We start from the raw sequence: 26,475 nt of genomic DNA on the forward strand, positions 1-26,475 counted from the left end.
GACATGGCTAGTTTTAGGACTATTTATACTGACAATGAAAAAAATCAGCTAGGCAATGAAACGAAGATTTTTAGATATAAAACTGGTAAGCTGAACGTGTGTTTGTAAACTTCAAGTCTAGCTGACAAGTAGAGTATATGGAATTTGGAAATGTTAATAGAAAACTTATCAATTGCTCAATAGTGAGCTGATTTTTTTTTTTTTTTTTAAACCAAACAAATATGCAACCTTTTTCCTTCCGTCTGACGTAAATCGTCAAGGAAGCAAAATGGCCCAAAATCTCAAACTTGGATTTTAATGCCAACAGTCTGATTAATGCCATTTCAACTTGCTCAGATAGGTTTTCTTTGCTTGTTTGGTCTCGCCAACAAAACAAACATTGCTCCTCCCCTTGCAAATAAAAAACGTAGAAGTGAGCTCCTTTACACATCGGCGTACGCCAGTTTTCTTAGCGTTGTTACAAAGATACGTGCAGGAAATACATTTTAAATTAAAGAGACACTTGGTCTTATGAATTAGTTAAGAAACCAAAAACAATCGAAGTTATTTTATCTTCCTTTATCATCTCAAATTCCGGATATTCTTCACTACCCGCACGCTTAGAAAACATCCGGGACACGCTCTCTGTAAATCAAGCGGACACGCCAGGGGACCGCTCTCCACTGGCAGAGAGGGCGTAAAGCGTCGCTTCATTCTGCGAGAGCTGCCGTGGCCAACAGCAGCCAATAATGGTGGAGGGAGGCAGGGTACCGTGGATGAAGTGTGGGTCTGTTGTGTCCTTGCTTGTAGTTTTGTTGGCATTCTGGTTACGTTCACCCCAGAATGCAGTGCTGGATGACCGGCTGGACATGGTGCTGTCGTCTCTGCTCCGGGCAGAAAGGAAAGTCGGGGTGAATAATGTCGCCAGACCCAAAGTGGCTATTGGTAGGTGTGAGTGTTGCTTGCTAGCTAACATCAGCAAAGCTATAGCCTAATTTCAGGTGCTTAACGTTGAGTTTATGGGTCATAATTTTTATGTTGTGAAAGGATGGCATCCAAAGTAGCTGACTCTGAAGGAAGGTGCTTTATATTAACATTAATGACAATTTAGTGTCCAATTCTGCTTCTAATCTCAAAGTTAAAGTGTGCTGCTGTGTAAGTTGGCTAAAATTTTCGCTAAATCAGCCATTAAAATGTTTAAAAGTACAAGGCAAAAGTAGTTTACTTGAATAGCAAATTTCATGTACAAGAGAATTCAAAGTGCTTTACGTAACACAATAAAAGCGTTACATTGAGTAGAAGAGGAAATATTAACATGTACATTAAAATAAAACACTACTTGAAGATTATGTAAACTTTTCTCAAAGTACAATGGAAAACCTGTATGTCTATTTAGTTAACTGCATGTTATGATTGATTTACAGGCAATTTGCGAACTATTTGTCAGGGAATTCCTGACTTGAGAAAAAACAAGGTGATGATAGCTGTTAGATGTGAGATACTCAGTATGGTACAGTACAGTCTGATATGGGATATAGGTGTCCCATAATGTATAGTCATCAGATCTGAGTCCAGATCGGGTAATGGAACAGTTTGTTCCCAGCAGCGATCCTTCTTGAACCACATGGACAGAGAATCGATGCTGCTGTCATCAGGCATGTTGTTTTTGAACTGATGAGGTCTAAATACAACTTTGTTTAAATGCAGACATGAAGGCTTAACATTAGCTTCGTGAAAGTGGGTAAAATGTAAATGTGTGGCAAGTGAAGAAACGTGTGAACACTGTTAAGATGGTGAAAGAAGCTGAGGAGTTTAACAACACACTTTCATTATCAGTTTAGTTAAAATTTAAGTCCATGTGTACTGTATTTATTGTGCCCAGGTATTATGTTAATATTTGGGTGTATGTGATGGTTAAATCCTAGAATCTTGTCAACTGGACAATGATACAATTTCAAAGTAAAAATCACTATCTGACCAACCTTTACCCTGTTAAACAGCGGACTGTGTGTCTCTCTCTCTCTCTCTCTCTCTCTCTCTCACACACACACACACACACACACACACACACACACACACACACACACACACACACAATTTTGATATGTTATCATTACTGGCAATGATTCAGATTTGAATTTAGTAACATCTATTGCTTAGTCTCAAATGGAAATGAATTCATTTATTTAGAAACAGTGACAAATTTTGGCCTGTTGGTATATTTCACCAAAGGCACAATAAAATTGGTCTGAAATCAGTGGAAAGCAGTTCCAAACAAAATCTCCCGATATAATGTAAGAATAAACTAAATTAAAAGTTCATATAAACTCTCATCCAAGGTTTTGCTTTCTTGGTTCTTTTAACAGCTTTTGCTTTTTGTCAGATGTTGTCATCCATCATGTTGGCTACTGCTCTAACTTGTAGCGCGTCAGATATGGCAGACATTTGATACTGCAGTTGTGTGAAAGTATATGATATTTAATTGTATAATGGTTTTGAGGCATAAATCATGTTTTTTGTTTTGCTTCTTCTACAGGTTTTGGAGGCTGTGTTGACTTGATAGTCGATGGCGTGTCGTTCCTGAATAAAATAGGCATCTCTCACACAGACCAGCCTGTGCATCATGACTATCTTGAAAATGCTGACCAGCTGGCTCAGAGCTTTGCCTACTTCTTTGCACCAGGAGCTGCTGCCGAGTAAGTGATATTTTATGAAGAACAGGATATGCAGTCAGAGAACAAATTCTTTATACAGTGTTTTAATTTAGGCTGTTGTTAGTGCTGACATTTGAGTAGACAACTATCATATGAATAATTTGGATTATTTAGGTCACTATTTCTGTTCATTTTTCCATGAAGATTATACCATACCACTATTAACAATTTACCAACTCACTCAATTTTCATAACCTTCTACAGACATTTTATTTATGAAATACAGGAACATAACATTTTCAAAGCCAGTTTGTATTTAGTTTCTTGAATTGTTGATATTTGTTTTAATCCAGTGAATTTAATCATCCACACACCAGTGATGTAACCACAGCTGCTGTCAGTGGCTTCAAAAGTAACCCACCCCCGTGTTTAGTAGGGCTAGACAAATTTTAGGAAGTATTAACCCCTGCACTCCAAATTAAATCAAATCAAATCAAACTTTATTTATGAAGCGCTTTTCCAACATAAAATATGTAACTCAAAGCGCTTTACAGTTTAAAATCAGACATTAAGGAAACACACAGACAGACATATTATATAAAAAGACAGCTCCCACAAAGGAAACACCGGAAACACCATTTAAAACATATAAAATGTATTAAGACAAAACCTAAAAAATAAAAAAAAACAACAACCCAAACATCTTCTTAAACATACAGTTGCACATAACCATTAGGAAATTCTCTACAGTTTCACAATCAGATGTGAATGCTGTAGTGAAGATGCAGAAAATATTCCATTCTTTTTTCTGTATGACCAACATATTTCTACATGTGTGTCTACTCAAACACTGCATGGCTGCTCCAGAATCTGCTAAATCTTCCTGAGGGTTTTCAGGCATTAAATGGGCTTTATGTTGCTTTATCCTCCAAGCAATTTCTGGGAGTCACATTCCTCTTCTTAGACCACAGTTTGGTTGGACTTTGCTTGGGTTTGTGCTTGTCTTTTTACTGTATTTAAATGAAAGAAGATAACATTTCCCAATCAAGTGTGTATTACTTGATAATAAACACTGTATACAGATAAAGTAAACTTTGTTTCCTGACATTATCTGATCCAAATGCTGTGCACCCTGTGAGTCATGACTCGTCGTCTGGAACAAAAAACTAAATGCAACAAGCTTACAAATCCTCCAAAAGGAGACATAAGGGAATGTGTGTTAGACTGAACAATATAACACTCTGATTAGACACAGAAATGAGGTGTTAAGTATTTCTCTTGCATCTTCAAACCTTTGTATTTAAAATGAGCAAAAAAGATAAAGTGTGCCCATCCTGTGAGGAAATGATAAACATACCGCTCTTCAACCCTTTGGTGTTGTTTGCATGATTACTGGGATAGTAAAAGCACACACAACACACCCTCTGTTTATTTTCAATATGTGTGTCTTTTACCTTAGAGCAACAGGTTGGGTCAGTTAAACCGGAAACACTTCAGTCTTTAACAAAGGATTTGGCTTTTTTTTTATTTTATTAGGGAGTCAAGGGAGTAACAAGCTATACCTGATGCATCTCCTGTCACTTGAGCACAACCAGGAATCATATTGCAGTTTTTTAAGCTGTTTTCTCTCCTTTTATTTTTTGACCAAGCACCTCTCATCTATGTATATATATTTAACTGTGCCTTATCTAATTTCTTTTATAACTACCTCTATTTTTAACCTGGTAATCTTAATATCTTTGCAAATATGCATTCATCTAACAAGCTTAGACAGGTCAGTACATTGGAGGCTTTCCATGGAACTATGAGGGATAAAACATGTCTTTATAAACTTAAAACTGTCCAAACTAAACTAATATTTCTCACCCTTTTGCAGAAATTAGAAACATGAGTGTCTGACTCATATTTATCAACATTTTAACAAAAGTTGTACTAATTTAGAAATAACAGGCATGAATTAAACAGCAACAAGGTAAAAGAAAAGGTGATGCTACTGCTACTTTCAGGCTTAAGTTGCTTCTAATCTTGACTCAGCATTTTCTTCTCTTACTCCTTCAGGCGTTTTATGTCTAATGACACCCTCTTTAGTGAGCTGGTTGAGGGTGCCCGGGACTTACCTGGAAACAGATGGTCTATTGGTGGCAATGCTCCAGTAATGGCTGGTCGCATGGCAACTGAGGGATGCGACGTGCTGCTTGGGGGAAGTTTTAGTGCTGATTTTACAGACGTTCTATCTCAGCACATTACAGGTACACACAAGCACTCTCTGGCTCACCTTTAATTTTGTATCTAGAATTGATATATATATATATATATATTAAAATCATTTATCTTTAAAAAAAAAAAAAAAGAGATTAAAAATAATTTCCAAATGCTGTGAATTTTTAATGCTGTTCTTTTTGTTCTCCATCCTTTTTCATCATTTGTATTTCCCCTATCATTCTCTCTTATTTCCAGTGACTGGTGAAGTGATAGAGGAGCAAGACATTCATCTGATCCTGGAGTATTCATCTGGTGCTAGCTGGGGGCACTATACTTCACGGAGAGCCAACAGGTATGTAAATAAAATATTTTCTTTAAAAAAAAAAATCTTGAGCACATAAAGCTGGATTTCTGCAGTGATTTGGACTTGAATTTGTTTCTCTGCATGTCTTTGTGCTGTACAGATATATCATCCACAGTGACTACCATAACCCCTACTTGGCCTCCATGGATGAGTTTGCAGAGAAACTCAAAGATTTCAAACCAGATCTGCTAGTAGTGGGGGGGCTGCAAATGATGGACAACTTCCCCTTCAAGTCAGGTAAGAAAAAAACTGGTGAAAACTGTCATTCCTGCAGGCTATTCTGCAGCTGTGTACTCTGTGTTGCACTGCTACAATGGGCTACTGCTAGGTATATATATTTTACTTTACTCTGCTTTAATTAAATGAAAATGTTGTGATTTTGACTTGATATAATTCAGCTTTGTTGTAGTAACATTTTAATAGATCCTTCTTGTTAAATTTATTAACAAGTGTGTAATAACTTAAGCTCACTTTTGGTTGTTGTGCATCTACTATCAACCTTGTAGAAGAAGCAAATACAGCTTTTTAACTGGTTTATAAGCTAGCCTTCACAAGCTTTGATTTTGGTATTTTGCTATCTCAGCAATTTTGCTATCATAGGTGCTGAGCCTTCATTAAAATTTAAATTGTGATTAATTGCATGATTTTCTGCAGTTAATCTATTGCAATGCAATGCAATGTTCATGCAATGTTCAATAATGAATAAATGGTATCCGAATCACAGGTATTAAAAGAAGGTACTGCTGTACGAAAAAAGTTAAAAACCTTTTTTAAGTTTTCAAACACTTGAAATGAATAAACTGCTTTTAAAATAAAAAAAATATATATGACAAAGAAAGATGAAACTTTTAGTGTTTATTTGTTAAAATGTAACAATCGTCAGTATGAATTTAGAAGAAAAGCAGGATGAAACTGCTTTGAGATTCATACTGATGTCTTGATACTTGTTTTTACTAGTTGAATAAATAAATGTAATATATAAATGGAGATATTCATATATTGTGAGGAAGACACTTTTTTAAATGACTTTTTAAAACTTAAAACCATAATAAGAAGGAAAAAAGGAAAATTGTTCCCCTTTCTGTAGTAATTATGTGAGAGGAATGCTGCTTGTCGGGAACACGTTTTCACTGAGCGCATGTAGATGGAGCAAACAGACATCAACACAGCATTAGCTCATATGATTGCATATCAATCAAATGTTCTTCATGGCTGACATGCATGATGGCAGCCATCCCAAGCCAGTCCCCCCCATGAATTATGTGTTGACAGAGGCAAAGCAGAAGTATAAAGTAATCGGAGATGTTGGCAGATTTTACAAATGGCTGTGAGTGTCTGTAATGTTAAACTGTAGACACTTGTGCATCCACTTCACATCTGATACCACATGACTACTTCCTTCTGTTATGTAAAGTCTGTAGCAAGTACAGAAATACTGCAATACTCCTTCTGTGGTTCGTAGGCTCAATAACCGTTATGTAACCACATTTTTAATAGTGTCTTAAAGGCATTTATTTAAAGGGGTCCTATTATGGTATTTTGATTTTTCTGAGCTTTCTACAGTGTTACAGTGTTGAATCCTCATCAGACATGTGAACGGCACTGTTTTTTATCACCTAAACGCATGCTTGAGTTTGAGTTTGAGTTCTAGCACGCTCTCCGTTCGGTTTCCATGGCGACGAAAAACACGTCATTTTAGAGAGTTTTTTTTACTTGGAAATCCTTGTGACGTCCCGGAGGATAAGGTTCGGTGATTGGTTACCTTCTACTGGTTAACCATGGCATGTACAAATACCTCAGGAGGGTGGAAAACGTCGGATAAAGTTATTTCCAACGATGGCTGGTGAGTTTACCAAAGAGAGACATCCTGCTGCATTCGTTGCTGTGGGTTGCTGTTTTCCACTTCCTTTTCAGGGTCTGATTCAGGTTCCAACATGTAGGGCTGTATGCTATGTGTTGACATTGTATTTTGTTTTTTTATTGAGTTTATATTAGCCTAATCCTTCTGTTTATGAGATGTTACAATGACGGCGAAAGCAGGTGCGGTGCGCGCTCCCAATGTAGTGCAGTGGCAGGAGGCGGGGCTTAATGTGGAAGAGTCTCAATCCACTCGTTTTGCCCACAGGCTGATCTGACAGCCTACGGAGAGGGTCGGTCTGAAGTAAATAAAGTGATTTGTGACAATAACTCGATCAATCCCAGCCTTTCTGGTATCAGAAATAAAAATAAATTAGTCTGAAATGCACATAATAGTTCCACTTAAAAAGAAATCTTTGTGATAATACATTTAAAGGGGTGTTATTTTGAGGGTTTTAGGGGTTTATTTGAACTGGCAACCAGTCCAGGGTGTACCCTGCCTCTCGCCCAAAGATTGCTGGGATAGGCTGAGGCTCCAGCTCGCCCTTAGTCAGACTAAGTGGTTCAGAAAATGAATGAATGAATGAAATGAATGATTATTTTGAGCCCTGTTCAAAGGTCAAGCATGAGATGTTTAGCCTTTTCCTATTTGTTTATGATTAAAAAGAGTTAATCATTGTACATACTTTATCCCTGTAATTATTGATGTATTTGTATTTTTCTATACTTTTACTTAAACTCTTCAGCTGAATCATTTAAAGCATACTATTATCAAACTTAAGACATGCTGGAAAGGAAGTGCTGAACTTTGTCACCACCTACCAAATAGTTAAGCTAATGACACTAGACTTTAGAATTGTTAAAGAGCACCGCTGTAATTTACATTTCAGTCAGGAGTTCAAAGACAAAGGAGAAGAAGGTCAGGCTCGAGTCATTGTCCCAAAGTGTCAGGGTTTAGATCAAAACAGAAGACCATTCATCTTCTTTAATGCAAGTCTTGTTTTCTCTTGTTTCCTTTTTTCCCCTTTACTTGTTTCTGTTGTGTCTCTTCAATAATTTTTCTTTGTTCTCACTCCCTATGCAGCTTTGTTTCTTTGGTCTTAAACTTTTGTCTGATCATCTTCTATTTTATCCTCCACCCCAGGCGAGCGAGAGGCTCTCCTCTCCCACCTGTCAGACCTGCTGTCCTCTTCAACTCCTCAGATCGGAGTCCACTTCGAGATGGCAAGCTTTGTAGAAGAAAGTATCATGGAAGACCTTCTTCAGTATGTTATCCCGCAAGTATGTATGACTGAGTATTTGAATTATTTCTAATTTATTTTTATAATTGAATAAATCACAACCATAAAGCTCGGAATAGAGTAAATGAACATATGAAAAAGGTTTGTGTATAAATAAGATGAGGCAGTTTGGTGAAGAGGTTGAGGTACTACTAGGGAACTTGAAGAAAGATTTGCTTAGTTAAATTTTTGGAATATATTTTTAAACTAAACAGTTTGACTCAGTAGAATTTGAATGGTCCTTTCTCTATTTGCATACATTTGTTTTCCCCTCATAAGCACACAGAAAAACGTCATAATAAAACACTGACAATGTGAAAATGTTTCACTGATACTTAAAGCCAATAATTCCCACTAAATACAATCATTATGTCCATCATTAAAGATTTAATCATATTTAATAATATCCAAGTCAAATTTATTTTTATTGCAACAGGAATTTTAATTCTAAACACTTAAATGTGTAAAAATTAAACCAGTACACAAAATATTTAAAGTATAAATGTTATTTGTTGTTTTATAATAATTTGATGTAGTTTGACCTTTCATATTCATCTCATTTTTCCACAGGCGGACTCTTTAGGCATGAATGAACAGGAACTTCCAAATTTACTCAGCCTGCTTAAAGGTTCCAACATCACAGTGTTGTCAGACCCAAGCCCTCGCGTAGCTACTGTCCTTGATCAGATGAGAGAAGTTTATCGCATTTTGAACCAGCGCTACAAGGATGCCGCTGCAGACAGTGACACAAACGGTGCTAAAACAAAGGGTAAGCCACTTACCCGACTCCACGTTCACACGCTGGCCTTCCAGGCCATGATTGTTACACGTGGCTCTCAGTGGAAGAACACCATGTCAGCCACTGCCAAAGCATCGCTCACAGCTAACCGTCACGTCTGCGGCTCAAATGACATTGACCCCAGCAAGGCGAGGCTCCTCATGGATGAGTCCTTCTCTGTTAGCCTCCGGGCAGGAAGCCAGCGCATGCTTCTGCAGGAGAACAGGCCTGTCAGCTGCTGGGATGAGGAAGATTATGAGATCTGTGTGGCTCCGGTGTTGGTGTGTACTGAGGTGTACCAAACTGCAGGTGGAGGAGATAACGTCTCAGCTGCTGGTCTGGTGCTGCAGATTTAAAAAGGGACACTGTGTGGTCTTGGTGTGTATGCAGGGCTAACTAGAAGTTAGCATTCAGTATAACTAAAGAAACTTGATCTAGCTGTGATGCACTTTAGCTGTCAGGTACTGAAACAGGTACCAGGCTAATGCTATCATCTCTACAGCTCATTGCCCAGGTTGATAAAGTATATCGGTGGGAAGAGTCAGATGATTGAAAACAGTGGTAGCTAATGAGGACAGGCCACAAAGTATGGAATATATAAAGACTCCATTTTGATTTTTGAAGAGGATAAATGAATCATTGGAACCAGTAAATCTGCTATTTGATTTAAATTAAAACCAGATTTTGTGCCATTCAAATTCTGATTGTGGAAGATTAAAACCTACTTAGTCCCTTTTACTTTGGCATTGTGTAAATATAGTAATTAGTATTCTAAAAGTCTTTGAAAATATTCAGTTTTGTTTTCACATCAATTTTCTTAGATTTAAAATGGCCTGTCAATACAATCCAACTCTGTCACACACACACATACAAAAGGCAACCGCTGTAGTCAGTCATCTGACTCTTCTGATATTAATGGCTTCCTTCTCTGAGGCCTTTAAAAGTTGAGCCTCAGTCAGGATGAATAAAGAGGGTTGAGGTTTGGATAACATCAGATACAGGTCCCAGATTGTTTTCATTGCTCTGCATTGGGTAGTCTGTATCACCATATTAAGTGCCACAATTTCTTCTGCAGGATAAAAATGATTTTAACCTGGGATGCAGCTTTGCAGCCAGATTCAGTCAGAGATTCACAAGTGTCTGAATCTTTTGTTACTTGGCAGCACATTTATCAGGTGTTGAACAACCCTTTGACCTCACTTACAGTACCAGTCAAACGTTTGGACACATTTTCAAAACGTGTCCAAACGTTTGACTATCTTTGAGTAAAGTATTTTCACATAAGCCAAGCTGTAGTTTAGTGTTGTTTGATATGAGCCCTTCATTTGAAAAGCTATCCAGCCTCTTCCCTCTTTTGTCTCATTCTCCAAGGAAAAGAATGAATTACAGTGGAAAGCTCCCGTTTTTCCCAGTGTATGTGAAAAGTGTGCATAGTGGTTAGGCTGTGTTTTTTGTTTGGGTAGTTATTCTTCTGTGGTTCAGTTGCTGTGCAATAATGCAAAAGTTATGAGATCACTGTCAGTAGCTGGCTATGATATTGAGATTTTTCTCTCTACCTCTGTGCTACTTTTGTTTGTCCTTCCACTTTTCCATCACCTTTCCAGCTTCACTGTTAATTCATCATAATTTTATATTTCCCATGTGTTCCTTCATCATCTTTGCAGTCAGTGACGGACCAAATAACCAGTGTGGACTGCCACAGACATCGCTGCAAATTACTGATATTTGCATTTCACATTATTTGGCTGGATTTAGAGGAACACAAAATTCTTTTTAGTTTTTCAACAGGGCATTATTGCCATCTGTACTTGAAGCCATGGTGTTACTATATGGAGAAGCAGACCACTTGATGATGATAATGAAAGATCAAAAGCCAGATTTGTTAGCAGTCAGCAAAAAGTATGATCAATGTTTAAATCATAGGTGGTATGTAGAGCTTGTCTTTTCTGTAGGTATTGATGTGATAGAGAAAAGAAAGGCCCTGTGACTCGATAACCATCATAATACTTTTCATTGTTTAACCTTTTTTATTCACATCTGATGCAACTGGACTTAGCAGGGAATAATGCCAATTATTGTTTTTCCCCTCACACAATAAACATTCCATGAACGAATGAACTATGTTGATATAACGTGCAGATGGACTTCTTTTTTGGTTTGTTGTTTTTGTTTTTTTTGGGGGGGTGGGGCGTAAACATAGTATGTCAACATGAAGACCCTCTAACGAGAAACATGCTGGTGTTGTTGCAAAGTAAGGTTAAAAAAAAGTGTGGAAATCCCTTTAAATATTTTTTTTCTCTGTGTCTTGAGACTTTAACTTGATGCTATTTGGTGAAGCGGAAGGTAAATGAGCCTTATTCTGTTTTTACTGTGGATCTATGTTAAAAAATGTTTAATACAGACTTTTTCTATCACTGTTTCTTGCAGATGCCTTTTTCTTAAAACAGTGATTGAACATCAAAAGGGTTATGTTTTACTATGGACTGAAATCATACTATATGGCGTGGATTCATGCTCATTGAGGGAACTGCTTGTGTTTGCTGCCAGCACTTATCTAAACTGAAGATAAGTCGTGTCATCCATGATTAAAGATGTTTTAATTGTTCATGCATGTTGAATCAATACAGAATCATCTGGGATAAACTGCTATGCAGTTCATTGCTTTGTTTTTTTCCTTTTATTCTACAGGAATCCATTTGTTGTCAATGTTTATCATTTTGGCTGCAAACTGCATTTGTAAAGCCTATTACAAAATATAAGATGTTCTTCTGGTTATGAGGCTGAACTTCTAGAGAGTATGAAACATCACAACTTCCATTTCTTACGAAATAACACACTTATGCATGTTCCACATTGTACGTCACTCCAAATGGAAGCATTCTTTTCATTTTTAATATTAAATTTTTCAACTTCATTTGTGGGCTGCATCCACTCATGCCTGTGTGTTAATGTCAGATAACTTTATTTTGAAGTTTTACAGCAACAGACTTTTGTCTGTAAATTAATTGAAAGATCTTAATCTATGAGTGCTGCATGCATTTCTGAGGTATATTTATTTAGTAGTGGAGGGAGAAAAAATTGTTTCACATAAAAATCGAACTTGTTTTGTTTTACAATTTTTAAATTGATTTTTTTTTTTCCTCTGGTCAAAATTCCTTTTTTTTTTTTTTCCAATTTAAATTTTTTATTTGTGTTAATGCCACATGGAGAAGAAGTTACCGCTTTTCTCAAGCAGAGGATGAAATGTTTCTCTCCGACTGTCCAGTAACTGGACATGTCGAAAGCTATTTGTAAACTCTGTAATGCACATGTCGCCTACTGCGGCAACATGACTAACCTTGCTGCTCACCTAGCAGGACACCATCCTGAGGTAAATGCAGAGCTAAGAACCAAACATACCGCCGCAGTGAGCCAACAGAAACTCAAACCCGCATTTTTATATGCAGTTCAAGCTTTTGAAACAAGAGTATAAGTTCAAACACCTGGTTAAGTACATGTCTGCTGAATAACTATTAAAAACTGACACACAGTTTTTTTTTTTTTATTTGGAAAATCTGACTTGTGATAAAGTCTTGGTCATTATGCAACTTTTTCACATGGTCTGGTGTTTAAATAGCAAACTAAAATAGCCATTACTTAGGAATCGCAGTTTAAATTGAATTGGCACCAAAAAATAATTAAAAGTCTAATCGTGAGAAAAGCACATCATCCCAGCCCTAATATTTAGTACACAGCATTAAAACTACATTTTCTGTGTAAAGCCAACCTACAAAATATTACATACTGTAAGTTACTGCTGAGATTGCAAAGAACCAATGCTGTTTAAAGGCCCAGCATGTGTCATCATTATCTATGTTTAGACCACTTTTAGGGTTTGGGATTGCAACAGGCTATCCTTTAATACAACTTTTTTCTAAAAAATGAAAGCATATTTTCAAACTTGCAGAGCAGCTGTTTAACAATGCATGTCAGCTGCATTATTTAGCATGGGCCTTATTTGGGGTCATATTTTTTTACCCACCTGAGTTGAACATGTTTTTATTTGATGTTGAATTCAGGACGTTTTAAAACACAAAGTCAGGCAGAAATAGCTGTGTAGATGTATTTTTAGGACCATATTTCACAAACACAATAAGTGTGTTGTAATGTTTTTCAGAGGTTATGCAGATGCACACTGTCTTTGCCTACATGTCAGGATCAATGGTTAGTTGGCTGATTATTTCTTTGTAATAGATTCGGTTGCTCTCATGATCCGTGAGTGCTATCAGCATCTCGTCCATTTCCTCCTGAGTGAAAGGCTCACCTAGGTTAAACACAATCAGCAAAAATATATAATACAGGGAAGGTTGGAAAGAATGGTAGCATGCAAAATAAAATGAGAATGATTTCATCTGCTTTTTCCAGTCATTGTGCCTTATGCCTTACCTTCTTGTGTCATGTACTTTGTCAGCTCTTCAGCCTCCAAGTATCCTTTGTTTTCCTTGTCCAGAACCTTGAAACACAAAAATAACACTTTTATGGTTGAACAATTACCAGACACTCTAACATTAGAGTCAGTTTGTTGACATCATTGTGTGCACAGAAGACACTTTCTTTACAATCTCTCATGCCGATGAAATTTAAGATCTGTATTTAACACAAGTTTCCAGTTTCCCTGTTTAAAAATTTTTAGATCAATGCTGGAAAACAGCAGGAAACGTAGTTGCTCTCACCAGAAAGGCTTGAAACAGACGATCCTCAGGTACGGGAGGAAACCTTAAAAAAAAGTGTATAACTTTATAACTTAACTAGACTTTGTTAGCAATATCCAAGTCAAATAATAGACTACTGGTATGTTCTGCTTGTCTATTATGAGCTTTTCAGGATTTCTAAATAAAGATGAAATCTCATCAGGACAACATACAGTCGAATAAAAAGAGTGGAAGTGGTAAAACATTGTGAAGAAGCAAGACAGTATGTTGTAAGGTAGGCCTTAAAAAACACACTGATTTTTAATTTTATGTGATTCTACACTAAATCTTTGGATTATAAACTGATTTGAATCGGTACTAATTTAAATGTGAAATTAAAATGACAGTCGAGCTTGTATGATAAATTTTACTAAAAGAGCAGGGATTGTGATATCTTTCACTGATGCTCATCAGGCAGAAAAATGAAAAATAATCTAAAGCAATTCTCCACCAACTCACAGTCGGAGGACCTGGTGTACAAATGAAATACCGTAAATTAAGTAGTTCTGTCCTCAGGACTGATAAATCACTGATTAATTTACAAAGAAACTAAATAAAAGAATCTAAATCATTTTAATAAAAAATTAAATGTTCACATGTCTCCTTTCAGGAGAACACTGAACAACAATGTTGCACTCTGTAAAGACTGTAAGAATGTCTCTATTCTTCCAAATAAACAGAGCTTCCAGTCTGTAATTTGATAAGGATGACGCAGATTCAGCTTTTTTTTGGTAGAGATCATTTGCTGTCACAGTTCAAGATAAATGATACCAAGGAATACTTAGGAACATACCAAGAAACCAGTCAAAGTTCTATCTTAAATCTGATAGAAATAATGTGGGAAGAGTGAATTGAGCAGTTCATGTGCAGAAACCCACTTGCATCGCAGCTAAAGACACTTTAGTTAAAAAGAGTGAAAATTCTTTTGAGCTAAAATAAATGTCTTAATGTCTATATTTGGTTATCATAATACACTCTTAGGACTTCAGTTTTCTTTTCTAATTAATGGTGTTCAATTTAAGAGCGAAAAGTATTGTATATTTTATGAATAAGACACAGGAATCCTGAATCATTAATGCTTGATAAATTATTCTCAACAGATCAGGTCACAGTTTTAAGATCACCGTTGTATGTTGTTGTTCTTCATCGAGGTAAAAGCCCACATGGATTGTATTATCCAAAAATTGCAAAACATCTAAGTGCTTTGTACTACTTTTCATATGAAAAGTGCTTCATAAATAATATTTGATTTGATTTGATGATGATTAGAGAAAAAATGCTGATTCTGAGATATTATGTTTCACCTAAGCAGCTTGATAAATGTTTATCTTGACACTTACAAAAAAAAAAAAAAAAAAAAACAAAGCAAAAAAAAAAAAACCTTATAGCCACTGGGAACACCAGCAAAAACAGAGCCATCTTACTTCCGCTCTATCAGCACTTTGGTCATCACTGGGAGGAACCTCTTCAAATGGACATATCCTGTTTGGTCCTCTTCCACCTAGTTAAAAATAGGATTTGGGTTTACTCACAATAATGATGTGAATGTTGTAGTCGATGTCACAACAATAAAAGTTAACAAACAAACAAAAAAAATATCTTAAACTATGTAACTCATAATGTAACTCAAAATTTCTATTATTATTATATATTTGTATGTTTTACACTAGGAAATGTGATTATTAAACATCATAGAATAAACTTTTAATAACTACACTTGTGACACTCTCTTTGTTTATCTAAATGGTTTAAATGCTCACCAGAATAATACCAAAATATGAGTAAGTGGTCTGACCTCAGCTATGATGTCATGTAGGTCTGCCTGAGTGGGGAAGCAGCCCAGTGAACAGATAATCGTGTCAATCTCTCTAGAAAACAGCAATCACAAAATAAAAAATAAAAATTTATCTCCCTGTTTGTTTCAATGCTTCTCTGTCATGTTCCATTTCAGGAGATGATGTTTTCAATCCTCCACCAAACATTGAGGAAATAAAGGAAACCAAAAAAAATTAAATAGTAGTACATTTTATTATTTAAGTTTCTTCATATTGCCATACTTTATACAATATGTAACTCAAGTGATATTTAGTGGTCCAAAAATCCTCAAATGTAAAGATACTGTAGATTATACAGCAAAGTTAGTATACTTAAGATTTGTCCTAGTTTGCTTAAAAATGTACAGGTTGATAAATGTTTGAGTTTGGCTAATGAACATCTACAAAACTATAAGATTATACACTCAATAAGCTGTTCAGATAAGTGTGTAATGAGATTGAAATTTATGACCGAAATATATCAAACATATGTTGAGAAAATACAACACTGGGCTCTTTACTGGAAATACAATGAATTATCTTACAAAACATTAATCAAGATTTTAACTAGAAGCCGTGGACATCCTCAACCATTTTCAGTAATGTGACTGACTGGAGCTTGTCTGGTTGGAGATTTGCAAACTCTGCAAGGATTTTACATTGGTGCTAAAAATGAAAACAAAATGATTATGTTGATCTTGTTTAACAAGACAATTAATTGTATTTCTCTTGTGTACCTAAAATGTTATGAGAACTCAGGATATTTGCTAATCAAGATAACTACACTTGGAAAGTATTTTGTCCGAAAGGCGGAACAACAAAACTTTGCGTACATTTTCATTCCGTGGCACCACATTTTGAGAATTTACTTACCGGACGTCCACGGTGTTGTTAGACTCGTAGTCAAACGTTTCAAAAGTTGCCGTGATCTTTTTGTGAATGTCAGTCACTAGGTATTTGAGATAGGACAGAGAAAGTAAACGAATAAATAGATTAACAATACTAGATACTAAATTTCGTGTAAATTGTGCTTATTATTATTATTATTATTATTATTATTATTATTATTAAGAGCTGTTAGTGAGCCTAAATCAGCAAAGAGACCCAAACCTGAAGCTTGGCTTTTTTCCGCCATCTTTGCTTGGTAAAGTTGTTGTCCTGTTGCCTAGCAACTGCCCAAACTTGTTAGCGTTCTCACTGCACGACTGCATACACAACCACACCCTGTACACAATCAGACTGTATATAAAAAGATACACACAACTGCATACACAACCACACACCCTGTACACAATCAGAGACTGTATATAAAAAGATATACACAACTGCATACACAATCACACACCCTGTACACAATCAGAGACTGTATATAAAAAGATATACACAACTGCATACACAATGCATATTGAGAAACGGCCACGTCCCATGGAAAATATGACTTTTTACATAGGCTACAATGAAAAAGGAAATTGCACATTATTTCCTTGATCATCTTTAACAAATTTATAAATTTGCATGTATACTTCCTCATTTATTTTCTTTTCCTTTTTTTTTCTTAATCATCTACTCTTTTTTTTTATGGCCCTTCAATTGCTGCCAAAATTTTGTATAAAAAACACTATTGTTTAATCAAATATCTTCTTTCAGCTTTTGTGAACTACAGTGTACTCCATTGTTTGTAATTTAATAAATTAACTTCTAAGTTCAACACAAGATGACAAGTGAGACTCAAAGAAGAAATATGGATAAAAAAAAAATGTTGGCTTCATTTTTGTCCCAAATCAACAATTGCATTTCTGTTTTTCAATGATAATAAATTAAAAAAAACTTTTTAATAATAATTTTGTTCATAATTTAAATACAGTTCAAGTTCGTCAAAATACATTAATTGTTTCAGTGGGATTTTCTCATTTCATTCATACAGATGAACATTTTGAAGCAAAAGGCTCTTATTTAGTTTCATTTTGCTTAAACCAAAGCAAATTGTTATATTTTAAGAATACAACTTATAAGGAAGACATTGTTTATTTGTATGCCACACTGACAGTGTGCCTTATCACAACTGGTTTTACTGAGCTGACTGGAAATCAGATCAGTTTAAATAACCAACAGTGTAGTGGCCATCCTTGTGCATAATAGCTAAAGGCAAAACACATGCTAGGAACTGGACAAAGACAACCCTGCTGGAAAAACCCAGTGTCATTTGAAGTGCAGGATATTCATGAGACTAGTTATACAGATCAAAACAATGCAATCATTCAGAAAGCAAATTTTGTGGTTGTGTAACTTAAGTGATAACTCCACACTGCTGAACACAAATGACCAGCATTTCAGCATATGACGGAAAATAATTTTAAGAACTAAAGCAACAACTTTTAGTTTGTTTTGTTATTTAAAGGAGTGAAAATGAATGCCTGTAACAATGATAAAGTTTAGATATATGGAAAATTCTCATTCAGAGTGCAGCACCTCTGTCTTTAACAGCTCATTTTATTGAAAAGACAGATGCTCTGCGGTAACTTTCTGTCAGACCTCTACTATATGTTTATCAACAATACAGAGTAGAAGTAGCAGACACTAAGCTTTCAGAACCACAGAACAACCATTTGTGTGGAAAATTAAAAAGTTATCATGAGTTGTAATTACAAGTCACTTGACAATTTTCATCAGGCTGAACAAAAGAGTCCAGGATGGTGGAGTTGTGCATTCTCGAGTGTCTGTTTGTTTATTATATCTCTGGTTGTCCTTGGTGTACAAGTACATTGTGGAGTGGTTCCTGCTCTTCTACAGGGCCTTCTGGGATTTGTTGTTCATTATGCTCATATTGCTTCACTGATTCTTCTTCCTGTTGTGCTCCTTCTTCCTCTGGAGGTTGAATCTTTTCACGAGCTTCATCTTTGCTGTACTCTACCGCTTTTACATTCCCCTCTTCAGCAACTGTAGTTGTGATCTTGTCATCCACTGCCACCTCCTGCTCTTGAGAAGGGTCATTTTTGTTGTTTGAGCCCTTTGGAGTAGAAAGTTTTATTATTTTACCACAAAAATGCTGAGGAGAATGAATGACTAAATTCATGTACAAACTAATAAATTAAAATGTTTTTAAAAATGCAATAACATGCATTTTTGTGTTTTTGTGAAGTACCTGAGTCAGAATTAATGAAGGAGAGAGCAGCTCAGAAGGGTCCAGCAGGCCATCCTGGTTTAGATCATGAGTCTGGAGTAAGAAATCTACCATAGACACCACCTAAACACAGAAACCAACATAAAGAGATTTGTACATCAGGTCAAATGACCATGCTATAAAGTATGCAAGTGCAAAAGCATGTAAAAGGACACTTTCGCACTGTGACATTTCAAAAACATACAGACACCTACAGTCACTCCTGCTCACCTGCTCATTGGCTTCTGCTTCAGGTACATGATAGGAATTATAGTCAGAGAGAAGCTTCATCATCTCCAATCCATCCAAAAACCCACTACGATCATAATCATAAAGACGAAAGAGGAAGAACACCTCTGAAACAGAGTAGAGGGACATTTTACAAGCCAAACACATTTCACAGACTGCCAGAGATGTAATCGCTCCAGGATATCCTGGGTCTCCCCCGGGGTCTCCTCCTAGAGGGACATGCCTGGAACACCTCAATAGGAAGGCATTTAGGTAGCATCCTGACCAGATGCCTGAACCACCTCATTTGGCATCTCTCGATCTGAAGGCGTAGCGACTCTCCTCTGAGTCCCTCCCGGATGACTGAGCTTGTGAGAGCCCATGCACCCAACAGAGGAAACTCATTTCAGTCGCTTGTATTTGTGATCTCGTTTTTTTCAATCACTGCCCACAGCTTGTGACCACAGGTGAAGGAAGGAACATAGATCAACTGGTAAATCAAGAGCTTTGCCTTCTGGCTCAGCTCTTTCTTCGCCACAACAAACTGGCACAGAGTTCACATTATTGGAGACGCCGCACCGATCCACTTAGTGGACCTACACTCCATCCTTCTCTCGCTCGTGAACAAGACCCCAAGATACTTGAACTCCTCCACTTGGGGCAGGATCTCTTTCCCAACCCGGAGAGGACACGCTACCCTTTTCCGACTAATAACCATGGTCTTGGATGTGGACGTGTTGATTCTCAGCCCAGCTGCTTCACACTCTGCTGCGAATCGCAGCACGATGGAGCCAACAGAACCCATCTCATCTCATCTGACAGAAATATTTGTTATGTGTTTTGGAATGGTTCTGCTAGAAGGCATGTATGCATGTATGCAAAAAGTCCTTTTATTTTTGTACATCCCTTAGGCTACATTTATTTCCTTTGTACTTTGTCACCTGAATCTGTTCCACTTTTCCTAAAGCTTAAAAACATCTTTACTACCCTTTACCCTTTTTTTTTTTAATATTAATGTATATTGTTAGACTGAAACCCAACAACAAAAACACTTCCAATCTAAGTCATCAAAGACAAAAAAATGCAGCAACTCAAATACAAAGTCAATATACAAGTTAAAATACAAGATGACCACTATTTATATAAAAAAAATGATCACCATTTCATCAATAGGAGGTACTGTTTACCTTGTTCCCAGGAACTGATCTCAGGGTGTCCTTGATTGTTCTTTAGGGTGGATTGAATGTAACTCTGCAACAACCTGTAAAAATATTGTTCCACTGTTAGAAACTGTTTATAACATGTGACTAGGCATATCGCAAACATATCAGGAGATGTCACGGCCTTAAAAGGTATTTAGTCCAACAGAACATTATTTATGCATTTGTAGTCATTTGGAAAATTGCAAGCAATCCTGGTAGAGAGGCTGACAACAGTGACATTCTGTTGCTTTGCTGCTCTGTGTTGGCAGGAAATGCATAAGCATTGATCTTGCAGTTCACTAAAATCTTTCTACATAATGTATCACCAAACTTAAAATCAACAATGTTACATGCTTAACATAAGACTTATTATGACATTAAGACAAATTAAACACCAACAACTGTGACTTTAATCAAAGTATGATCTGTCTTTACGGTCAGAAATAAGACTACATTCTGGCTTTGTAGTAAGTAGTGTTTTTTGTATTTTGATAACATCAGTGTTTCTTTATCAGCAGCCATGACAGAAGGATCTATTTTATTCTAGAATACTCCGATACTGTAAAATACTCAGAAAAATAACAGTGAGGTCACAGGGTAATCATTAAATAGACTAAAACATTCAAGACACCTCAAAAGTTAAGGAGTGATAAGGTCCTAATTTCAGTTTATCTCAGAAAGGAGACAGGACAGATGTTTAAAAATATAACTTAATTTGAGTAGCTTAGGTTAAGCTATGCTTAATTATTTAGAGAGGCTATTCAAATTTACTTTATATTTCACAAAAATCCAAGTAAAATATTGAAATCGAAAAAGAAAACAATGAATGTTGAAGACATGCTGCAAATGTAAAATGTTTGCATGTGGTGTGAGATTGTTGTTTTTGTAACTTTTGTGTAGCAAATTATGTTTAGTGTCATAATGTTTTGATTTACCAAAGGCATTTTGATGTTATTTCTTGCATCAATCAAATGTCTCTCTCATGTTAATATTTTGTAACATTAATCTGTTGATCTTAAGGAAGACTTGATAGTTATAATATTATCAAAATAAATTAAAATACATACGCACTATCCTGGTTTCATACTCTAAAGTAAATGTCAGTGATATAACCTCACTATTACCCTTGATGTGCTTTTTTTTCCTGTTATCTTTTATCTTATGTACTTTCTATAGGTGATGCAATATTCTGGACAGTAACATCACAGTATAAATACTTGAATCATCTTATGAAAATAGAACATTTTTGTGCCCATTATTGCTTTCTGTGTCAGTTCAAACTGCACACCAGCCTGCTGCAAATCATTGTCTAGTGTTTGTGTGTGCCACAACATTTATCTCATCTTACTTACACATAGTAGACTCTAGCTCATAAAATGATGACTTACACTTTCTTATCAGCCACTGGAGCAGCATTTTCACCAAAATACTCTATGACACTACAATGAGTTAACAGTTTGCTTCAGCAGAAACTGAAAGTGGCATTTAGATATGGTTGGGTACATGATATAATTAAATAACAGCAGGTTTTTTATTTGCTATATGCCTGGGTGTGCTCATATGTTTTATTACTACAACACAGAGTAGTTATTGCATATATAATCTTATCTTTGTATGATTTTTGAATACACCATTTACACAACAGAGCAACCAAAGTCCACAGAGTATGACAGCATACCAAATAAGGAAGCACTTTGACATATCAGTGTCTGAAATCCTCACATTGAATACAGGATTTTAGGTTGGACACTAGACAGGCAGTATGAAAACAGCTGATTGCTGTCTTTTTATGGAAAATATGTGTTCTTTCTAAAAGATAACAATAAAAATGTATTTCAAAGTTTTGGATATGCATTAGTTGTACATCCAACACTAGTCACTCACCTGCGCTCCTCTTTTCTGGGGCCAAAGGGATTGGGTGGTCCTGCAGGAGGATAGGCATCCATTGAGTACTCTCTGTAGGACAAACAAATAGAAACTCAAATAGAGCTGTCTTTGTTCTATTACTGCAATTTAATTTCTCAGCTTTCATCTTCAACATTTCTGTCTTTTCCACACGTTTAAAGAGGTCTGATTGAAATATCCAGTTATAATAATCTTGGTAAGTCTAAAATAGCATAATATCATCCTTTTGTTTTTGTCAAAGTGAATTTTTGTGAAAATAAAAAATATTAATAGTTTTATTTTTACTTAGCAAAGATTTTTTTTAAAAAAGCATCCTTGAAGAACTAAGTAGTAATTGGAATGACTAAAAATATTTTATTAGTTCTAAATGCCAAGCAGAGAAAGTTAAATTTACCTATTTGACCCAGGTATCCCTGGTGCTGCAAGGCACATATGGATGAGCAGGGACAGAGACAGAACACATGGGACCAGGTGGTCCAGGTGAGACTCCATGGGAACACCTGAAAGTATACAACCATTTATAGTTTGCTTCAGGGATGTTAAACTCATTTCAGATCAGGGGCACATTCAGTACAATCTAATCTCCAGTGGGCTAAACCACTAAAATAAAAACACAATAACCTATTAAGAAGTGAAAACACCACATTCTGTACCTTTGTTTTACTAAAAAGAAGCACATGTATCAAGTTGCTCCTCCAACTTCATGTGGACAAATTAGGAATTACAGTAGTTGAATTGAAAAAAATTGCAGTTAATTTATTTTGTGTCATTTTCAAATTTACCAAATTTATCACACAGACCAGACTGGACTCTCTGCAGGAAGGTTTTGGCCCCTGGCCAAATGTTTGACAGCTCAGCTGTCCATCATACCTGTGTAGGTCATCTTCATATCAAGCAACATCACACTGAATGAAGATCCGGACTTTTTTGCAATGCACAAACGAAAGATTCCAACTGTTAATAATAATAATAATAATAATAATAATAATAATAATAATAATAATAATAATAAATAACATATGATACATATAGTTTCACATTTATATATCAATTTTTATTATTACCTATTATTATTATTATTATTATTATTATTATTATTATAAATAATACATTTATAGCTCAACAAAGCCTCCCTCTGCTGTCCCTGTTGTTGTTTACGGATTAGCGTGTAGCATAGCTTTGCCTTTAAACAAACAATAAACCAAGTGTAGACGCAGCTTCCTCACGTGCACGAGCAGCGATGCTGGGCTCTCAGCGCACGACGAATTGCGGTCAGCGTTACTTTATAATAGAAACCGATAGATTCTGATTAAATCCTTTTTCTAGACATTAAAATTTAATGTCGAGATGAATTTTTCAAACAGAGTTATTGGTAAAACTGTAGCTTGGTTTTATAGTTCGCCACGCCTTTAATAAACTGGATGAAATAAACCTAAACTGAAGTATCGCTCTCAGTGCAGCTCAACAGCGAATAAAGCAAATATAATTTGTTCCCGGAGGGATACTGAACCTACCTGGCTGCATAGTTAGCGCGTGGACAGTGAATATGGTTGATTCCGACAGGTTACAGTTTCATATCTGGAAACTCCTCTGTCCCGGACTGCCCTGCTCGCGCCTCCCTCTCCGTCTGCACTGCGCAACGGCTCGCGCGCACCCAGGCTGCCGACGCAATGGGAGAGTGTTTGGGTCAATAACAGGGTCCACGTGGAAGAACAGAACTGTTGTCGTGTCAACTAGCTTGCGCGAGCTTCCTCCCTCCCTCTATCCTCGCGTCTTTGTTCCGCCACGTCTTCAGTGTTAATAGTTTGAAGTGACCTCCACGCTGCCTACAGCTCTTCCACGCTCCGTTTCCGTCAGCTGCAGTCCGGGTGGGAGGAAAAGTGATTCCTTATAATTTGCCTTGACTGTCCAATTAGCTTGTCATTGCTACTGTTGCATATTTATTTAACGTCATACAGTTTAATTACAATTTACTGGACGACACTTTGGCTACTCTCATAAAACTGATCACATCTAAATCTGTCATTACTCGCTTATACTTTCATAAGTGGAAAAAACGAGAGTTATGTTACAGTAACAGTTGGAAAAGTCATTTATACAGAATCAGAAACAACTTCACTAATTTCATAAAGGAATACTGTTTTGTAATGAAGACAAAGTAAGATCATAAGCAGCAACAGCATGAAATAAACTAACAATGCTGTTACTAGAATTTCAAGTTAGCTAAGTAAACAAGCATTGATTGTAGCTTGTAAGAAAAAAAATGTGAAAAGTAACCAAGATTTCAATACTGAGGCAGGTGTGGGATGGTGATGTTAAAAGCAACAGGAGAGTTTGTGGGAAGAGTGAGGCAAGTTGTCGATCAAGTTGTTCGGCTAGGCCGAATTTTTAAACCTAGATATTTAATTTTTAAAGTTAAACTCAGAAAACTGAAGCTCATTAAAGCGGTTTAAACATTAATCTCACAAATCAGCACAACGACCTGGTAAGGAGGAGTGTTTCTACCCGGGACACAGCCAGTCGGAAGAAATGCAGCTGCGTCAGGAACCTTGCCTGAGAAATGCAGAGGCACGTCCAAACCTGCACACACACACACACACACACACACACACACACACACACACTGGGACAAAGAAAAACCGACAAACGCAAATAAGTAATGCGCAATGCCAGTATTTGACCACAAGATGTCCCCATAACATTTCAGTTTGAACTGGTTATCCAGAGGAATCATGTTGGAAGTTATCAATTCACATAATGATTAAGGACGGTGACTATAAATTAAAAATTCCATCATAATTTCACCTTGGATAATAGTGTAATTTGTCACGTGGATGAATAATTAAAAGAAACTAAAATTCAAATAGGTGTTTTGTGGACTTTATTTTTTTCTTCATGTTTGACCTTTGCTATAAAAGCAACTTACAAGTTATTGACTAAAGGATATCCCTCCAAGTTATTGATATTCTAAACCTAACAAGCTAAGTGATATTATTTTAAGTGACAAAACTGATTTTACTGCACAAAATAACACAATTATTGTTATGAATCAAAGCTTCCACTCATGTGGACAGAAAAGATAAATTAGTGAGGGTAGTCCTGTCCATACGCCTTACCTTCCAATACATTAATTTCCATTCATTGTAGAAAATCTAATCCGAATTCTAATCTGCAGAAGTTGTGTTACAAGTGACCCTTCCTCCAAGAGTTTTTTTGTTCTGCTCAAGGTGTTGGCCCACATTCCTCTCAGTCACTCCCTGCCAGTGCTGAGTGTGAAAACAGTCCAGGCACAAAACCAGTTTGTAGGAGTCTAAACTAACTCTCAACTAAATAAGACTGCAGCTGGAGTCATAACTTAAACTAGCTTTGGACTAGAGTTAGACTGGGTTGTGCAGAGTCTTCATGAAGGGATGATAGGAGTCCGGCACTGCTCGTATCATTGCATCAATATGAAGATAAAAATGTATATGAAAATCATCAAATTATAATATTCCATAATGTTCCACAAAAAATGACCAACAAATGAAATTGATGCTTTTCTTCAGTAGAATCAAGGAAAATGTTTAGAAGTCATTAATTAATTGGAAAATCCCACGTGATCACCTCAGATTTTGAAAAAAAAAACCCAAAAAAACAGTGATAGTCCAGGTAATGAGCACATTTCAGTAGGAATCATAATATTTTAAGTTAATGACTTAAAACATAATAACAAGTTAATGATTTTTAACAGTTACAAGTCACACAGAGTTGTGCACAGCTAAATTGTTAAGCAACAAAATCTGATTCAAGTGTTTTGTTTTTTTTTTTACTCAAAAAGTGATTTAGTTCATTTTATGTGTTTTTATGCCTTTTAGGGAGGTGTACGACCTTGGAATTACAGGATGGGAAGACCAGCCATGTGAATCAGTTGCTGCCATATAAATGCTCAAACAACTTTCTGCAAGACTTGCTAAGTACCTTACTAGCTCATTTTTTCCACACCTAGTTGGTGCAGAAGCATCCCACGCACACTAACTTACAGGAAGGGAATTTACTCTGTAATAGTTAGTAGAGTTAGTATGACTATGTCTGTGTGTATAATAGCAATTAATTTAATTAATAAATCACTTTGAACTCTGTTGGACAGCAGGCGACTGAAAGACAAGCCCACAATGAGGAAAAGTGGAACTAGGTCAGGAGTGTTGTTATTACAGATCACATCACACAGAATAAGCTGTTATTGTCTACACAAATGTCCTGGCGCTTTATTACATGGACTCTCTGGATGAATAAAAACACCAGAGTCAGTAGCATTATCAAGCCAACACTGCTGTGCTGTGGGA

At 36.3% G+C, this 26,475-nt stretch overlaps 2 protein-coding genes across 2 annotated transcripts; one reads left to right on the forward strand and one right to left on the reverse strand.

Moving 5' to 3' along the window:
* Positions 1-728: 728 nt before the first annotated feature.
* adpgk2 (ADP-dependent glucokinase 2) lies at positions 729-11,779 on the forward strand (the record flags this gene model as incomplete). The annotated part of the gene is made up of 7 exons (XM_079238525.1): positions 729-924; positions 2,516-2,675; positions 4,692-4,882; positions 5,091-5,187; positions 5,300-5,436; positions 8,201-8,337; positions 8,907-11,779. 7 exons carry the CDS (start codon positions 729-731, stop codon positions 9,468-9,470), a joined length of 1,482 nt encoding a protein of 493 aa, XP_079094651.1. The 3' UTR covers positions 9,471-11,779.
* Positions 11,780-13,298: 1,519 nt separating this feature from the next.
* drc8 (dynein regulatory complex subunit 8) lies at positions 13,299-23,767 on the reverse strand (the record flags this gene model as incomplete). Its single annotated transcript, XM_079260760.1, has 14 exons — positions 23,668-23,767; positions 22,548-22,653; positions 22,133-22,204; positions 20,234-20,307; positions 19,050-19,174; positions 18,801-18,902; positions 18,414-18,665; positions 16,857-16,863; positions 16,532-16,607; positions 15,640-15,712; positions 15,269-15,345; positions 13,827-13,869; positions 13,540-13,606; positions 13,299-13,417 (listed from the first exon to the last, which is right to left on the reverse strand). Exons 1-14 carry the CDS (start codon positions 23,675-23,677, stop codon positions 13,299-13,301), a joined length of 1,203 nt encoding a protein of 400 aa, XP_079116886.1. The 5' UTR covers positions 23,678-23,767.
* Positions 23,768-26,475: the final 2,708 nt, after the last annotated feature.

Source organism: Telmatherina bonti (assembly GCF_933228915.1).
Source record: "Telmatherina bonti genome assembly, chromosome: 1".
Lineage (NCBI taxonomy): Eukaryota > Metazoa > Chordata > Actinopteri > Atheriniformes > Telmatherinidae > Telmatherina > Telmatherina bonti.